The following is a 19,078-nucleotide window of genomic DNA, read 5'->3' as shown; positions in this document are numbered from 1 at the left end:
AATGGTGATTTAAACAAGGATAGGGGCAATGGAAAAAGGGAGAAACAATGCACATGTTAGGTTCAATAAGACTTCCTTACTATTAGTACTTGGATATTGGTGAGAAGGGGAGATGGAGGAGAGTCATTGAAAACCTTTAAAGTCTGTGTGTCCATCGACAGATGACTAGATAAAGAAGATGTGGTATATATGTGTTTACAGACACACATACATATATATATATATATGAATACTACTCAGCCATAAAAAAAGAATAAAGTAATGCCATCTTCAGCAACATGGATAGACCTGGAGATTATCATTCTAAGTGAAGTAAACTAGAAAGAGAAGGAAAAATACCATATAATATCGCTTATATGTGGAATCTTTAAAAAAAGGACACAAATGAACTTATCTACAAAACAGAAACAGACTCACAGACACAGAGAACAAATTTATGGTTAGCAGGGGTTAAAGGGGGTGGGAAAGGATAAGTCAGGAGTTCTAAATTTGCACCTCTTGGGGAGTGACGGAAATGTTAACTATCTTGATTGTGGTGGTGGTTTCATAGGTGTATACATCTATCAAAATTCATAAAATTGTACATCTGAAATATGTCATTTACTGTATAGGAATTATACCACAATAAAGGTGTCTAAAAATAAAAAATAAGTTAATCAAAAATAAAAGAATAAAAAATAAATTTTAAAAAGTCTGTGAAGAGAAGGCCAGTAATATCAATATAAGGAAGAGGGGAAAGAGGAGGAACTCATAGGGTAAGACAGGTACTTAGCCCAATTTTTCCCCCACATAAAGAAGAGATCACCAAAGTCCGAAGAGTGACTGAGATAGCAAAGGGAACATAGCTTTCTCCACTGGGATGTCTAATCATCATGTCTAACTCAACATTTTCAAATCAAACTCCTGATTTTACCATCCAAACCCTTTCCACCCCTTCCCCATGTTTCACAGCTCATTAAAGATATTAATATCTATCCGGTTGCCTAAGCCAGAAAACTGGGGAGTTATTTGTATTCCCTCCTTTTCTCTCACCCACAAATCCAATCCATCAGCAATTTCCACTGGTTTCACCTCCAAGATGTGTCTTAAATACACCCACTTCTAGCTTACACTGCCACCACCCTAGTCCTGGCACTGTCATCTCTCACCTGGACCTTCCGCAGTATATAACTGGTTTCTACTTCCACTCTTGCTGACTTACGATCTATTCTTTTTGTAGCCACTGGAGTGAGCGTCTAAAAATTGTACATCAGATCATGTCACTTTTAAAAGCCTGCTCCACACCATGGTGAGAAACTTTGAGCTAGGAAGAAGAAAGTAATTTTGGGGAACATCTGTTTGTGGGAGTTAGGAGGAGAGGAAGATGTCAAAAAGGAGACACAAAAGGAATAGTTTGGTGAGAACTAGCATTGTTTCACATAAATCAAGGGATGAGAGGGTTACAAGAAGGGAGAGGTAGTAACAATGTCATGTATTGCAAAAGGGTCAAAAGCCTCCTTTGCCATTAGGGGTTCACTGGTGCTCTTTGAAAAACATGCCAGGTAGGGGAGGAAGCCAGATTGCAAGGGGTTAAGGAATGAAGCAACACTGTCAAGTGTAGCTTCCTTTTTGAAGAAATTTGACTGTGAAAGGAATTAGTATATCAACCTGGGGGGTGTCAGAGACCTGAATGTTTTCTTTAGGATAAGAGAGAAATGCACATGTTTACAGACAGAAGGGAAAGAGCCCATGAGGCTCTAGGGATCATGACAGGTTGGCAATATAAGGAGGAAATAGGACTTTCATGAATATGCAGTAGAAGGAAGAGGACAGGATATAGACTGACCAACTGAGACTCTAAAATCTGGATTCTAATTATTTGACGTGAAAATGGATTGTTCTATGTGGCCTTTCAGTTCTAGCAACAGGTCACTTCTAGAACACTTCAACAGGGGGCGCATTGCTTCTAAACTGGAAACAGTATCCTCATTTGGCATACAACGTGGCAAGATGATTCAATTATGGAAAATGATAAATTGTTGCACAAGGATCTGAAATTGGCAGCATATTCCTGCAGCAAGTTCCACAGGGAGGCTGGACCTTTGTTCCTGATTAAGGCAGAGCACAAACCATGCCACAGGTCCCAACCTCAATTTTCCACATGCTCAATACTCATATGATCCTTAAGTTGGGAAGAAAACTTCCCAAAGACCGGATTTGCACTCTGAGGACTTGAGATCAGAGGAAATAGGTAGAATCTTGACTTCCAAGTTTATTGGTGTGGTGACCCTGGCCAAGTAACTTGATTCACTTTCCACAGCCATTTTTTTTTTTAAACCTCAGCTAAAGGTAGCTTTGGAACCAGCAAGGTCAGGATGGGCTGTGCCACTTCTTTTGATGGTCTCCCCTGCCTTCACTTGCTGGCAGAAGCAGGCAGAAGGGAAAGCAAATACACGAAGAAGTCCTACTCCTCTGGCCAACTTCTTTGTGCATTTCATGATATGCCCTCTGATGCCACAACCGTACTGAACAAACTGACCCTTGTTTTCACACCAGTTCTTACTGTCTTTTCCTTGGAATGTCATTGCTGAGATTGTGAACTCCAGAGTCAGACTGCATGGGCTCAGATCTCAGCTCTACCACTCACTGGCTGTTTGATCTTCAACAATTTGCTTACAACGCACAGTGCCTCAGTTCCCTTATATGTAAGATGGGGATGACAACAGTATCTATCTCACATGGTGACTGTGAAGATAGAATGGTCCATGCCAAGTGCCTGTGTAACAATGTTTGGCATTTGGTAAGCAATTCAATATTGGTTATTATTTGTTTTAAGAACTATTACGCCAAATAGTCCTTAATTTGGGGGGAAGTCTCCCCCTCACTGTCATCCTCACCGGCATACTTGAATAATACTGCATGAGTACTGTTACTGATTTGAGACTAGGTCCTAGGCCTAGCCCTAAAAGAAATCAGACTTTTGCTAAATATAGGGTGACCATACCATCCAAACTTGGACAGTTTTGAGTGACAGAGAGTGCTATTAATAATTATGCCAGGACAACAGGCATAAACAGGGACTGTCCTGGGCAAACCAAGACCTAAGGTCACTCAAGTTTAATAGGAAATGAAGAGTCAATGTGGAAAACACTCTATTTATCTCCACTGCATTAGTACAGGTACTAGATATTTGTAAGTGCAAAAAGGGATGGTAGAATAAGTACAACTTTTGACTCATCAGCTGCATAAAATTCTCAGAATGTAGTAAAACCTAATTAAACCATATGGGACTGTAGAAATGATTTATCTTTGCTGAATAAAGCCCCTCTTGTTACACAAAAGGCTGATGAGTAGTACAAATAAGATTCTGCAGAATATTTGTAATACTTAGGAGTATAAGCTGTTTTCAGGCACCCTCCAGTAGTGCAGAAGCACCATATGTACACAATTGTAATGCTGGGTAAAAATTAGTCTCATTCATTCACTAGACCAGCTCCCCTAAAGATGTTAATCAATAAGCTTGCTTGAATTTAGTGAGCCTAGTTTGAGCAGGCATGTATTTGAATGATAAAACTGCATTTCTTTACATATATTATATAATATATTACATAATGTATAATACATAATTTATGCATATATTAATGCATTCTACTTTGGCCCAATAAATGAGCTTTGGCTGTACTGTGTAATTAAAGTATGTAAAATAGAGCCATGAAATAAACTCCAACCACAAAAAGATATATAAAGTTGTGCACATGGGCACCAGACATGATTTAACTGGAAATTCTCATTTTTATTCTATATTCAAAACGTAAGTGCTTAAAAAAAAGTCCAATGTGCTTTTGAGTATCACATGCTTAAAATGAACAAACTGCGTATCGAGTTTTCTAAAAAGTTGCTTTAAAAGTGGAGTTGCACTGTATGGGAAGCCTAGTGACAGACAACTTAATAAACCCAGAGAGATGCAGCCATCCATGTCAATTCTGGCAAATTAGTGTGTGTAGGGGGGAGTGGTGGCTTTCAGCTGTGCCACTCCAGATATACTCCCTGTGGCTGGGGTAAACTTGTAGCCAGTGAAAAGACAAACAGTTTCAGAACAGCCTGTAGATTTTCTTTATATGTGATTATAAAATCATATAATCAGAAAGTTACTTACTGCATGTTTCCATTTGTTATAAGAGAGGTTCTGAAAAGGTTGGCCATCCTCCCTTTGTTTCCACTATCTGTTTTCTATCATCCTACTATGTTCATTCATTAATGTGTACTCACATGATTGTTGCTGGTTCTGTACCAATTACTTAGAGAGTCCCCCATCCTCATTTTTGGAGGAAAATCTGAAAAATCTGAACAAAAATAGGGGACTGAAGTAGGAAGTTATCTGAATATAACCAGGGGAATCAGTAGAATCTTTATACAAAAATTAGAAGAAGGAAAGTGCTAGGGACTGAAAATTCGTATCTTGAAGCCTTAATCCCTAATGTGATGGTATTTGGAGGTGGGGGGAGCCTTTGGGAGATAAGCAGGATTAGATGAGGTCATGAGGGTCGAGTCCCCATGGTAGGATTAGTGCCCTTATATGAAGAGGAACAGACCAGAGCTCACTCTCTCTGTGCCATGTGAGGTTACAGCAAGGAGGCAGCCATCTGCAAACCAGAAAAGAGCCCTCACCAGACACCGAATCTGCTGGTAGTTTGGTCTTAGACCTCTCAGCTCCAAGAACTGTAAGAAATTAATGTTTGTTGTTTAAGCCACCCAGTCTATGGTATTTTGTTACAGTGGCCTTGAACTAAGACCGAAAGTTAGAGGAAATAACCTCCAGTGGCTACCTAAACAGGAGACCAGGGAAGAGGACTTCAGGATTCCTCCACTATCCTTTGTGCATCACAGTCACACCCCTCTCCCACACACAACATTCATATTTACATACTCAGTCTGTCAAATATAGATAAAGATAGATATACAGATACATCAAAACTACTTACATCCAAAAAAACCCCCATGTGTGATTAGACACACACAAGTGTAGACGTTTACAAGAGACAGATACATGCCCACAGATACCAAGATATACTTAGATATGAACACAGAATCAGGAAGTGAAAATGTAAGTGAAAGAGTTTAAAAATAGACAGGAGGGCAGGGAATTGGTGGAGGGGGTGTTGGATGCTGTAGAAAATGAGTAGGCGAGTGAGACAGAGACCAGGTGAGCACAAAGAAAGAGTGCGCCATAAAGCAGCTATAGAGTGGTCTGCTGGATTCCTGTTTGCCAAAGACAGAGGCTTCAAGTATTCTCTGTGTTGTGTGCTGGCCCAGTCTTTGGAGGCAAGGATTAGTGCACAAGGCTCTCTTCAGGGCACTAGCCCATCTCTGCTTCCCTCTCCGTGTCTTATAAGACACCTACTCAGGTATCTTTTATTCTTCCTCCATCCTCTCTGGAATTGGGCTCCTGGCTCCATTTCTCTGGGTTATTCTGCATTTTCTGCTAAAAATGCATCTTTGAGTACCAACAATCTTCATAAAATGTGATTTCAAGTTAATACAGAAATCCTTAAATACACACTGCACTTGCACGTTTTGATATTTTGTCAAAGGAAGAGTAGGAATTATTTGTGCAGATATAGAAAAGGCAAAAGCAGAGACAGTAATTCTGCACAGAAAGTTCATCACTCAGTGAGGCAGCATGTGAGGAAATAAGAAAACCATGATCTGCTACTCTCTTTCCCCAAGAAAAGGCACTTAGAATAGATATTTCCAATTTATAGTAGCATAAAAGCCAACAATTTAGGGTTTACCCACTTGAAATAATGTCCCAAAGCATCCACCACTCGTTCACACAATGAAACCAAACATAAGAAAAATGAAACTTTAGGAATAAGTTATTATTAATACCTGCTCCCCAAACAGGAGTTAGAAAACTAAGTTGGTAACAGATCTAGAGAGTAAAAACACACACAAGCTTTTATGAACCGTGAAAGAATTAAGGACCACAGTGAAGTGCCTGGATGAGCAGATGCCTCCAGGCAAGGGTTCACATCTTCTACAGCAGTTAGTTTATCAGAAAAGTTCGCTCTTCTTGGAAGGAACGGGTTGGAAAGGGGTAGGGAAGGAGTGATCAGGCCATCACATTTCAGTTTCATGCACAATCAACGAGGAAGGAACCAGCTGTCAAAAGGCTCCCAGCAGCCAGGGCCCAGAGGCCTCACTGCATGGCACAGATGCTGTGGGGCAGGAACTCCTGCACGTAGGTGGCAGCTGCTTTGGAGAGGTAGGTCATGGTGCCAAACCTGCCACTGGGTGCACTGTCATACAGAAGAGTACAGATGCCAGATGCAGGATCCTTTGCCAACATGATATCATCTGCGCCGAGGGTTTTCTGTTTAGTTTTTAAGAACAAAGGGAAAGGAAGAATTATTGACCCTCCTAATTAAAGTCTTAATTAGAATAACTCAGAGACTCCTCCCATCACCAACTAGTTGGAACTTAGGTTGTTTAGCTGGGAAGGGATCAGGGTTATGCACATGACAGTGAATGTGAGTTTCTATATATGCATTTTCCTCTAAATCCCCAAATCATATGATATTATTTTTAAAGTATTAACTGTTTAGAATTTTTGAAAGTTAAATATAATAGGTAACCAAATGAGTTCTGCCTGTTAAGAGTCAAATGTTAATAATTATAAATCACCCTAGAGGGACTTTGGTCTGAATCCTTGTAGTACTACTGATTTCAGCATGTATTATTTTATCTTGCATTTGATCATTATTTCCTTCTCAGTTGACTTGATTCAAATAGACCACAAGCTTTCCAAGCTAGAGTCTATGCCTAAAAGGGACCAAATTTTCTAATATGTGGACTAACAACAATCCAAAAAATTTAAAATTAGGACTGTCCTAGAGAATCCTAGAGAAGTCCTAGAAAAACTTTTAATTTCTTTTGCATTCCACCACAGTGCCTAACAGAATGGAACACCAATTACACGTTCTAGAGACTGTCCTACTGACAACAGTGCATGTCCTTCACTTTGTGTTCCTACTCTTAATCTAGAAAACATTTGGAAAGCTTTCAATAGTTTGCATTTTTAAAATGTGGTTAATTTCCTGGAATAAGACTTCTTAAGAAAATAGAAAATGTAGAATTGAAAGTTTCACTTTAATATTTTCCTATAGGTAATTAAGAAAAGCAAAAACAAAACCAAACCCACATCAAATCTTCTCTTTTCCTTAATAGTTCAGAAAGGGTATACTATCCAGTAGTCTCTTAATAAGTCCTTATCACTACAAAAAGTAGTGTGATAAGAAGTTTGAAAAATGATGAAAAGCATAAAGGCCTCCTGAGTTCCAGGCAACTTTACCATCTAACACAACCACAAAACACAAGGTAAAAGACAGGGGTCATTCTGCAGCCTATTTCTTTTGCAAACAGAGCTCAGAGCTGCTACAAAGGGTACCCAGAAAACAGCTTTGAGGAAGAGGGCACAAGAAAGTGACACTGGCTTCATGAAGAGTCTGAATGCAGTCAGGTTAGTATCAGACATTCCTCTTTGAGAAAACAACAGGTTTGCCTACCTGCTCTTGAAGGAACAAGTCATTGGCAATATGAACTATTTTTTCCACAGCAATGATGCTTCCAATACTATGAATTTCAATATCTGCCATCATGGTGAGGACAAGGATGGCTTCAACCAGAAGCTGGCGGTACTCTGGCTGAGGTACACGATTCAGGACAGACTCCACATGAACAGAGAATTTAATCTCGCCTGGAGTCATCTGTGATAGAGAAAAAGAAAATCACTTCCTAAGAGCCCAACGTGCAGGAGGCATCAATTTCATATTCTGAAAGGCAGAAAAAATACTGTAGCCAACAGGACGGCTTCAGTCTCCTTTAAAGTAATTGAGTGAGTAAATAGGTTCAATCTTTTTGGAAGACAATCTGGCAGGCATAACAGGAGTCATAAAAGTGTCAATGCCCTCTAACCCATAATCCTCCTTCTGGAAGTTCATCCTAAAGGAATAATTCAGGAGGAAAAAGATCCCTATGTGCAAGAGTGGTTTACAGCAGCATTAGTCACAAGTATAAAACTAGAAGTAACCTAAACATGGGGATGGTTGTGTAAATAAAGGCATATCATACAGCAACTTCATGAGTTTTTATAGAATCATTCAAAGAATAAATATGATGACTGGATAAAGGAAAAAAAATCTAAGTAGAAACTAAAACTGTATATACATGATGATGGGAACTATGTAAAACATTTATATACTGTTAGATTAAAATGGGCATGAACAAATATAGTTATTTTAGGGTGAAGCGGATTGAGGAATAATTTTTGGTAAAACTGTATTAAGTATACACTTTAGAGTGGCAATGCAGATTTGGAGTCTAAAGATCTAGGTTCAAGTCTTTGTCAGTTCCTAGTCCTATGACCTTGGACAATTCACTTCTCTAAATTTGTATGATTATCTGTGAACTGGGAACTACAATTTCTTTCTTTGCTATCTCACATAGTTGTGCTGAAGATCAAATTGAAGAATGTGTAAAGGTATTTCTGAGACTCTTAAAGGTACATTCAGGTATGTACTGTTACTAATTCTGTTAATATTTAATCTTGCTTAAAGATAGAGAAAAGACAAAGAGAAGACACAGTGTTCTTTACTACATAAAAGACCTCTAGGCAGGAGTGGAGTCCTGAAGCATAGCATTAGCTTTCTGTACCCACCCCTCCAGCCATTATCTGCAACAACTCCAGTTTTTTGAGAATTTTCTACTGTTCAATCTTACTATTCCTAGCTTGCTAATTTGAGCTCCTTTGCTGATGTTGTGTAAAAGCTATTTCTTTACAATTTCAGTGTGATTGGGTAAAAAGCAAAATATAAAAGCACCTCATAGTCTATGTCTGTGGTTCATGACAATCTTTCCCAGCCATGGTTATATATCAGAATTATTCTAAGGATTTTTTTTTAAAGTACAGATGCTAAGGCCTCATCTCTGGAGAGTCTAACCCAGTAAATTGGAAATGGGAGTTCAGGTTACTGTGACATATAGTTAGAGCTAAGAGCCACTGGTTTATAGTCTATAAGCAACCTACCAGAGAAAGGTGGGGATGAGAAGGACGGGGACATGAGAAGTCATTCATTCATTCATCTTAGATTTCTATCTTATCTGCCCTTTCCAACTCTGGCAAAACTCACATAAACCACCATAACTTAACTAACCATTTAAAGAAGCTGTCCTTACATAATTAATGTAATATATAATTATTCTGTAATATTCCCATTCTATTTTTTAAAAACATTCTCTCTTTTCTTCAGAGGCATCACATGGTGAGTTGATTTATAAAAGCATAGATTTGTTATTTTGAAAAGTGATCATTGAAATACTTCAGCCAGATAAGCTATCAATCACATAAATGTGAAAGATACAGAATCTTACCTCTCTGGTGGTTGAAGAAGGAAGAACAAAACCTTCCACAGAAAGCCCATGACACTGCAAAACAGCAAAAACATGTCACCAAGGATATGTTGACAACTGGGAGGCTGTAAGGAGACATTTAGTATTTCTAAGTGTGCTCCACAGGGTAGATGCTGAGTAATCACAGGCCAGTGAAAGGCCCTGCAGCCCAAGCATCCTTGCCAAGGGGTTGAGATTACTATGTGCCAAGAAGCAGGGTTGGATTATAGGGGACCCAAGGTTTATCCTTTACTTAGGGGATTGGAAGGGTAGGGAAGATCTACCTTCTTGGATACACTAGCTCCAAAGATTCAGAGGGTACCATGGTAGGTCTCAGAGCCATCACAAATAGGCTTTCAGAAAGATTTTTAGGTTAAAGAAAAAAAATCCTCAAGATATGCATTGACCGGACATGCACAGTTATTAGATTTTCTAGTTAAGCATCCTTCATCAACACTCCTGATCCCCTCATCTTGATCTACTTTCTCTATAGTACTTGCTATCTTTCACCATTATAATTTTCTTACTTATTATGTTTATTATTTATTCTTTGTCTCTCTCTACTGGAATGTAAGTTCCGTAAGGACAGAGATTGTTGGTTTTGTTTTCTGCTGTACTGCTGTGAGCACCTAGGGCATTGTCTAGTACACAGCAGATGCTCAAGAAATTCTATATGAATGAATGATATTTTATGTCCCCCCTTACCATCAATTCAATGATTAAAAAGCAATAGGAATTAGTGACTTTCCATTTTAGATTTTAAATAAATCAAAACATTATATACTAAAGCACAGATAAAGATTTCAATCCAACAGGTTTATTGACTCAGACATTTCCAACCCATGTTTCATATGCCAAATAACAATCTTTGTACAGAGAATTACCAGCTTTCTTGAAATTTATGTGCAGAGTGATTACGTTATATTCATACTCTGAAAGGAATGGAATGAAAAAACAGGATATTTGTCTTCCCTCTTTACGTTAGGATTCCAAGTCCATGTTTTGATTCTGTCACAAAATACCTAATCTTCCCAGTCAGATTTGAATATTTCTTCCCTTGCATTCTCTCAGCTTTGTGGTTTTGTACTTTTATCATAACACTTGCATTATAGCTGCTGTGTAAGAAGATAACTATGGATTTAAATTCCTTGATAACAAAAACAGATACTTTCCATGGTATCTGGGGTAGAAGAGAACTTACTACATGCATTCTGTGAAACTGAACTGCCATAAGCCAGGCATAACTGGACAGATGAGGTATATATAGTCACCACTGCGCTACAGAAGTTAGATGGAAGGAAAACAACTTATAGGTACTCTTTGAAAGGAAGGCTGCCAGAGTTGATAGTCTGAGGAATCAACTTTCATCTTTCCAAAGATCACCTGATTTTGTCCCTGGAAGAATATCAGTGTTGTAAAGGGAGAAATACAACTAAAGGTTTTGAAGTCCTGGATGAAGTGTTCTTCAGGTCCTTTCTAAAGGCAATGAAGCAAAAAGTAGCACCTCAGAGACTATGAATGAATGAAACCTATGAATGAGTACAAAGGTCTTCCTGACCATCTAAATCTGTCACAATCATAGTGGTGTGATGTCCCCTTTAAATGTTTTTTGCAAACTAGGCCTTTGGCAGAAAAACAAAAATTCATCACACCAATAGAGTCTTTGGACTAATAGCATCATTATGACTTTGCATATATTTAGTAGTTTTCATCCAACAAACAATACAGATAAGACTTACAAAACTCCCCAGATGCTTCAGTTAGTTCATTATAGTAACATTTGGTTATTAATAGCACATTGCTACAAATAACATTTCTACTCTACAAAAGCTACAAATAAAGCCAGTTTCTATCACCACACTCATTTGATTATCAGCAAATATATCACAATGTCCCACAACGTCCAACTATGGCCAAAAAACAGAAGTGATGATTTTTGAAATCTAATTTATAAACACCACCATAGCAACAATAGTGGAGAGAGACTAAATTATCAACAATATCAAAATAACAAATCAACTGTTTCATTTTAATGCTTTCTTCTAGGTTTTATCCATATGAATATATGACTTTTTAAAAAGAATAGTTTTCTCATTTTTCTCTTGGTCCTTGTTTTTTTTAATGTATTACACTTTTATTCATTTATTTCTTAGGGGAGAGGTAATTAGGTTTACTTATTTATTATTATTATTTTTTAAAGGAGGTACTGGGGATTGAACCCAGGACCTTGTGTATGCTAAGCATGCGCTCTGCCACTGAGCTATACCCTCCCCCCACACATGACTTTTATAGAACTGCAGTGATATTACAGTCACATCGTATCTCAGACAAGGAAACTGAGAACTTTAAGGGGGGTGGTGTGAAATAAAGAGACATCTACAGTACATTATGCTCACCTTCTGCAAAACTTTCCATACTTTTTGATAAAATCCAACTGGGACTCTGTTCAGTGCACCATCCAGCCTTCTTCGGCGTTGCCATTGACCTTGACGACTATCTTTAGATGTTTGTTCACCATAGGCACTAGGGAAGGAGTCACTACTTAGAGTCACAGAGGTTCCAGGTGACTTAGGAGAAAAAGAGAGGAAAGAATATAAATCAAAAGTTATCTCTATTTCTTTGATAAAGCCTTACAGCACAGTGAATAATAAATACACTCTGCAGAATTATAAACCATAAATTCAGTGTAACATCCAAGACAAAGAGGTTATAGTGAAGCTAGCAGACTTACAAGCAGCTAGCAGCAATGTAAACAGGTACAATCTTTTTAAAAAGCATCTAGTGATACATAAAAAGAGTCACAAAAATATTGATGACATGAGAGGTTCTTTGCTGTCTCTTCCCCTGGTTATTTCTGTTAAACTTCTAACTGGTCTATAGCTTAGTTTGTTGCTCTCACAGGCTATAACACAAGCCTCAATTTAAAAGAACTGAAATAAGACACAAAGCATGTTATCTGACTACAATGAAATTAAATTAGAAATCAGTAACAGAAGGAAATTTGGGAAATTTACAAATATGTGGAAATTAGACAACACATCCCTAAATGACTGGTGTGTTAAGGAAGAAATCACAAGGAAAATTAGAACACTCTGAGATGAAGGAAAATGAAAATACAACATACCAAAACTTATGGGGTGCAGCTAAAACAGGGCTTAAAGAGAAATTTATGTTACAAATGCTTGTATTAAAAAAAGAAAGATCTTGGTGGGTAGGGTATAGCTCAGTGGTAGGATGCATGCCTAGCATGTACAAGGTCCTGATTTCAATCCCCAGTACCTCCATTAAAGATAAATAAATAAACCTAATAACCTTCCCCACTAAAAGTAAGATCTCAAATCAATAACTAAGCCTTCTACCTTAAGACAACGAAAAGAAAAAATAAAAAGAAAAGAAGAGCAAACTAAACAAAGCAAGGAGAAGAAAATAATAAAGAGTATAACAGAAAGAAAAATAGAAGAGAGAATAAAAAATAATAGAGAAAATAATGAAACCAGAAAAAGGAAATGTATTAAAATCAAGATAGAAAGAGGGGACATAATTTCCAATCTCAAAGAAATAAAAAGGATTATAAGGACATGCCACTGGCAACCATATGTCAACAAATTACATAACTTAGATGAAAACCACAAGTTCCTAGAAAGGCACAAACTATCCAAATGGAGTCCAGAAGAAACAGAAAATCTGAATAGACCTATAACAAAGAGATACGATAGTAATTACAAAACTTCCCACAGAGAAAAACGCAGGCACAGGTGGCTTCACTGGTTAATTCCTCCAAACATCTAAAAAAGAATTACTATTGCTTCTTCACAAACTCTTCCAAAAAGGAAAAAACGAAGGAACTTCTAACTCATTCTCTGAGGCCAGTATTACCCTTATACCAATATCAAAGACATCATAAAGAAAATTACAGATCAGTATTGCTTATGACACAGATAAAAAGATCCTCAACAAAGCACTAGCAAACCTATAAATTCAGCACCATATAAAAAGGATTATACACCTTTTAATACACATGAAAAGTAGGATTTATTCCAGGAGTTCAAGGTTGTTTTAACATCTGGACATCAATTGATGCAATACACTATATCAACAGAACAATTGATAAAACCCACACCATTCTAATAGATGCAGAAAAAGCATTTAATAAATTCTAACATGCCTTCATGTTAAAAACACTCAACAAACTGAGAACAAAAGGGTTCTTACTAAATCTAATAAAGGGCATCTACAAAAAAAAAAAAAAAAAAAAACCCAGAACAAAAAAACACAGCTGACATCATAATGAATGATTAACTTCTGAATGTTTTCCTTCTTAAGATAAGAGCAAGACAAAGATGTTCTGATCTTGCTACTTCTATTCAGCATTGTACTGGAGACTCTAGCCAGGGTTATTGAGCAAGAAAAGAAATAAAAGTCATTCAGAGTGGAAAATCATCTACAGATGACATTATCTTGTATATAAAGAATTCACTAAAAAACAATTAGAACTAATAAATGAGTTCAGTAAGGTTGCATGATGTAAGATCAATATACAAAAATAATTGTATTTCTAAACAGTAGCAATCAACAATCTGAAAATGAAATTAAGAAAACAATTCCATTTAAAACAGCATTAAAAAGAATAAAATACTTAGGAATAAATATAATAGAAGTATGAAACATATACTCTGAAAATTACAAAACATATTGAAAGAAATTAAAGACCTAAATAAATAGAAAGAAATCCTATTTTCATGGATCAGAAGTCTTAACATTGTTAAAATGGCAATAATCTTGGAATTGACCTACAGATTGAATATAATCTTTATCAAAATTCCACTGGGTTCTTTGCAGAAATTGACAAGTTTATCCTAAAATTCATATGGAAATTCAAGGGACCCCATGATAGCTAATACAATCTTAAAAAAAGAAGATCAAAGTTGAAGGACTCACAAATCCCAATTTCAAAATTTATTGTAAAGCTACAATAATCAAGACTGTGTCATAGAGACAGAGACTGGGCATGTAGATTACTAAAATAAAATTGGGAGTTTAGAAATAAACCATTACATTGTTGTCAAATAATTTTTAACAAGAATGTCAAGAAAATTAAATGGAGGAAAGATAGTCTTTCCAAGAAATGGTGCTGGAACAACTGGACAGTCACATGCAAAAGAATTAAATTGGACTCTCTACTTCACACAATAGACAAAAATTAAGCCCAAATGGGTTATGTACAGAAAAGAGTTAACACAGCAGGCTAGAAGTGCTATTCTTGGAAAGGCCTGCTTATAAGACTGGCCCTTGGCTGCCATTTGGAAACCTGGATTTTAGAAGGTTCCTACCATTCCCAGAATTGGTAACAGTGGCTTACAGTGCCTAAATTGTGCAAACTCTATGGTTTATGCTGAACACTTGCTTTCCCTCTGGGAGTTTTGCTACATGCCAGACAGATGCTGTTTATGTGATCAGCACCCAATATAAATCCTGGGTGCTGAGTCTTAAATGAGCTTCCATGGTTGACAGTATTTCATACATGTTGTCACAACTCATTGCACGGAGAATTAAGCACATCCTGTGTGACTCCACTGGGAGAGTACTCAAGAAGCTCATAACTGTTTTCCGTGGACTTTGTTCAAGGTACCTTTCCCTTTGCTGATTTTGCTGTGTATCCTTTTGCTGTAATAAACCATAGCTTTGAGTACAACTATATGCTTATTCCTGTGAGTCCTCTTAGTGAATCATTTAACCTGGGGGTGGTCTTGGGAACCCAGAAACATAATCATAGGCCTAATTGTAAGGCTAAAACTACAAAGCTCTTAAAAAATAGGAATAAATCTTTGTGAACCTGAGCTAGGCAAAGGCTTCTTAGATATGATACTAAAAGAAAAATTAGGTAAATTGATTTCATCAAAACTAAAAACTTCTGATCTTCAAATGACACTATCAAGAAAGTAGATTCTGTGGCTGATATTCTCTGAAGGAAAAAAAAAGTGAGAAGACAACCCCTAGAATGGGAAGAAATATTTACCAATCACATATCTGATAAGGGACTTACATCCAGAATACATAAAGAACATTTGGGGACCTGAATCCAGAATATATAAAGAACCTTTACAACTCAACAAGAAAAAAGACAAATTACCCAAGTAACAAATGGGCAAAGGATCTGAATGGACATTTCTCCAAAGAAGATAAACAAATAGCCAACTGGCACATGAAAAGATATTTAATATCGTAAGCCATTAGGGAAATGCAAATCAAAACCACAATGAGATACCACTTCATATCCACTAAAATGGCTAGAATGAAAAAGATAACAATAGAAAGGACTGACGAGGATATGAAGAAACTGGAACTCTCATAAATTGCTGGTGGGAATGTAAAATGGTGCAGTCCGTTTGGAAAACAATTTGGCAGTTCCTCACAATGCTAAACATAGTTACCAAATGACCTAGCACTTCCTCTCCCAGATGTATATCCAAGAGAAATAAAAACATATGTCCAAACAAAAACTTATACATAAAGGTTCATAGCAGTGTTATTCATAATAGCCAAAAACCAGAAACAACCCAGATGTTCATCAACTGATGAATGGATAAATAAAATGTGGTACATATCAATATAATAAGATACTGTTCAGCAATACAAAGGAATGAAATATGGATACATGCTACAATGTAATGAACTTTGAAAAACTTATACAAGTAAAGGATGAAATACATTGGGGAAAGCAGTTCTTTGACAGTTTAGATTCAGAAATAAATACAAAATAAAAAGAAGATAATAGAAATATTTTCTGAGAAAAGAACTTCTCACATTTTAGTTGGGCCAAATCCCTATATTACCGTAGCTATGTAAAAGAGAAACACACCCTAGGACATTTTTATTGGCCAGTGACTATCACACTGATGTACCAAGTAGATGAACTGCCATTTGATTTCTCTTCGTTGTCTTCATCTCTACCATCAAGATCCTAGGCTGCTGAGAGTGGAGTCAAACCACAAAGGCTATTCAGACTCTTCCAAAACCAAAATCAAGTTCTGAGCTTTTAGATCAATTTCACCTCTATGCTTCTGTCTTCCTTTATTAATGTGGATATGATAAAGTTGGCCAAGTCATACTATACAAATTCATTACAGGGTATATTCTTGGTTAAGGTCAACAGAAATACCAATATTATTTCCAATAGTTTTCCGTTTTTTGTTTGATGGTCATCTGGCCTTAATCTCTTCAGCCTAAGAGACCTGAAATCATAGGCCTTTATGTAACAATGATTTAAACCAAGGAAACTAAATCAGAGGTCAGTCTTCCTAAACTGTAAGATTCATGAAGGCAAGGACCACATCTGTTTTGTTCACTACTGTATTTCCAGTGCCTGGTACAAAATTGGCATTCAATATTTATAAATGAATTAATAATCAGAAGAATAAGTATCCCAGTGGTTTTCAAAATTAAAAATGCATCAGAATCACCCAGAAAGCTTATTAAAACACAGACTGCTGGGCCTCATTCCAGCCTTTCTGAATCAGTAGGTCTAGGGTGGGAACCAATATTTTACATTTCTAGGAAGTTCCCAGGGTATACTGATGCTTTCTGGTACAGTGTCTGGTGCACAGTATGCATGCAATTAATTATATTAGTTGAAAGAATAAATGAATAAACAGATACTTAAAAAATAAATACTTATTAAATTGAATTTTGTTTTCTGAAATGAAAATGGGGAGTTGAACTCCCTCTCCTGCATTTTTGGAAAAGAAATGGAAAGTTTTTACCCCTATACATGAAATTAATTTATAAGTATAAAATTTTACTTTTTGATTCATTTTGTTTTTCTTTTCGATCAGTATATGTCATGATGTATATAACAGCATATTCAAAGCACTTGTGAATGGTATATAACATAAGATAGCAGCGGTTACCAGAAAAGATGGTAACATCAAATCTATACCCAGAGGATGACCACCATTGGTTATGAAAAAAAACTTGAGAAAGTAAATTTTTAAAAGGGTTGAGGCAAGACAACTCTTATTTGGGTTTTTAAAAGTTATTAGTACAGTAAAATTACAGACTATTCAAGTAACTAGCCAGCATGTTATCATTAAAAAAGCTGATTGAAACAGCCTAACTCTAGACGTCATGGTAAAGAGTAAAATAAATAAAACTACCTTTAAAAGTATTTTTTCCCATAATCAGAAAAGAGGATATTGGTGAGTGGTAGAGAAAAGGGCTTAGAACAATACAAAATACCAGACAGGTAGGTGAGGGGGGAAAATCAGTATTTAGAAATAAGAAAGCAATGAAAATTTAAGCTCTCAATCCTCTAAATTATACTCCTAACAATTTTGCCTTTCTTGAAGTCCTATAGATAGTGAATGTGTACAAAAAAAAATTAAATGATATAGCTAGGTAGGTCAAGTCCTTCATATCATATTAATCTAGCTAGGAACATGGACTTCAAGTTCTAAACATATAGTGAACTTGTAAGTAATACTGTGAGACTATAAACAACAACTACAAAGTATTTAGCCAATCACTGTCAACCAAAAAAAAAAAAAAAAAAAGGACTGTTTAGGAAGAATATCAGTTTAACTCTTATGAAATGTTCTTTCACCTTTCAGATAGGAAATGTTCAAACTTTCCAAATTGTCTGGGAAAACACCTGTAAAGTGAACATTTTTCTATCACAAGGCTCTTTCTTACTCCATTCTGTCCTTGCCCTTGCATAATATAAATGTGGAAGGGTATCTGATAAGTATACTCAAATTAAGTTCACTTCAAATTAAACTTCAAGCATTGGCTCATTCTTCTTCTGAGTGGTTTCTAACACTTAAAACAAACAAATAAACAAATAAACAAACAAAATTTTCATTTCGTCTCTCTTCTTCCGGACATGCTTTAATACTGTAAGCTAGCATAAGTCTATTTTTGAAAGCAGGAGGAGTAGTTTTAAGCTTTTCATGAAAAGAATTTGAAATCAATGATTTCCCAGAGTTTTGAAAGGAACTATAGAAGTTTGTATTAACTATTTCTTTGTATAACATAGTAACTCATTTATTCTCATCTGCAGGGAAAAATGAGTAAGAGGCTACAATATGATGTTTCGTGACTCCCACAAACTCCCAGATCGACTTAGATGTTTTTCCTCTTTGTGTCCACAACACTTTTCGTATACCTCTATCATGACAATGATAAAAATCTAATTTCAGGTCAATAACTGAAAATAGATTTTTAAAAAAGCCTTCACCTAGACTGGTTCTTAAAAGTATGAAATCTAAGCCATTTCATAAAGAAAATTAATTCTAAAATTACATGTTAATCCTAACAAAAGGAACTCAAGGTTTCAATTTCTTGCCATCAAGAACAAATTACTTTCCTCCTAAAATTATCAAAATAGTTTGGTCTGGGAAAAGGAACGCTGTCTATAGAATGATTGTTATAAAGGAGACTCAAACAAGCTACTTTGTGGCTTATTTGTAAAAAGGCCATGAGCTCATGCATGTTTTATACAACTAAAGGCAGGTTAATTTATGTTAAAGAATCCCTATTTATTTCACCTGACTCTCAGTTGAGATAGACAGTCTACGAAATTCCACCTGAAAAATAAATGGCTCAAATTAAATTCAGGGTATGAAACAAAATACATGATCTTAACAAAGTCTGATTC

The 19,078-nt window shown here is 36.4% G+C and overlaps 1 protein-coding gene across 4 annotated transcripts in view; it reads right to left on the bottom strand.

Moving 5' to 3' along the window:
* Positions 1-5,837: 5,837 nt before the first annotated feature.
* PHKA1 (phosphorylase kinase regulatory subunit alpha 1) overlaps positions 5,838-19,078 on the bottom strand; it is a 99,049-nt gene continuing 85,808 nt past the window's right edge. For 2 of the 4 annotated variants that reach the window (XM_010973577.3, XM_010973579.3), the window contains 5 exons: positions 18,969-19,007; positions 11,823-11,993; positions 9,409-9,462; positions 7,545-7,745; positions 5,838-6,352 (listed from right to left, as the gene is read on the bottom strand). In XM_010973577.3, the coding sequence (XP_010971879.1) occupies positions 6,179-6,352; positions 7,545-7,745; positions 9,409-9,462; positions 11,823-11,993; positions 18,969-19,007 (639 nt within the window). In that variant the 3' untranslated portion in view covers positions 5,838-6,178. The remainder of the gene's footprint in view (positions 6,353-7,544; positions 7,746-9,408; positions 9,463-11,822; positions 11,994-18,968; positions 19,008-19,078) is intronic. The other 2 variants (XM_010973578.3, XM_010973580.3) reach the window with 1 other exon arrangement.

The sequence above is a fragment of the Camelus bactrianus genome, chromosome X (assembly GCF_048773025.1).
Source record: "Camelus bactrianus isolate YW-2024 breed Bactrian camel chromosome X, ASM4877302v1, whole genome shotgun sequence".
In the NCBI taxonomy this organism is placed as follows: domain Eukaryota; kingdom Metazoa; phylum Chordata; class Mammalia; order Artiodactyla; family Camelidae; genus Camelus; species Camelus bactrianus.
Note: the sequence above shows the minus strand (reverse complement) of the source record. Positions and strands in the feature narration are given on the sequence as shown.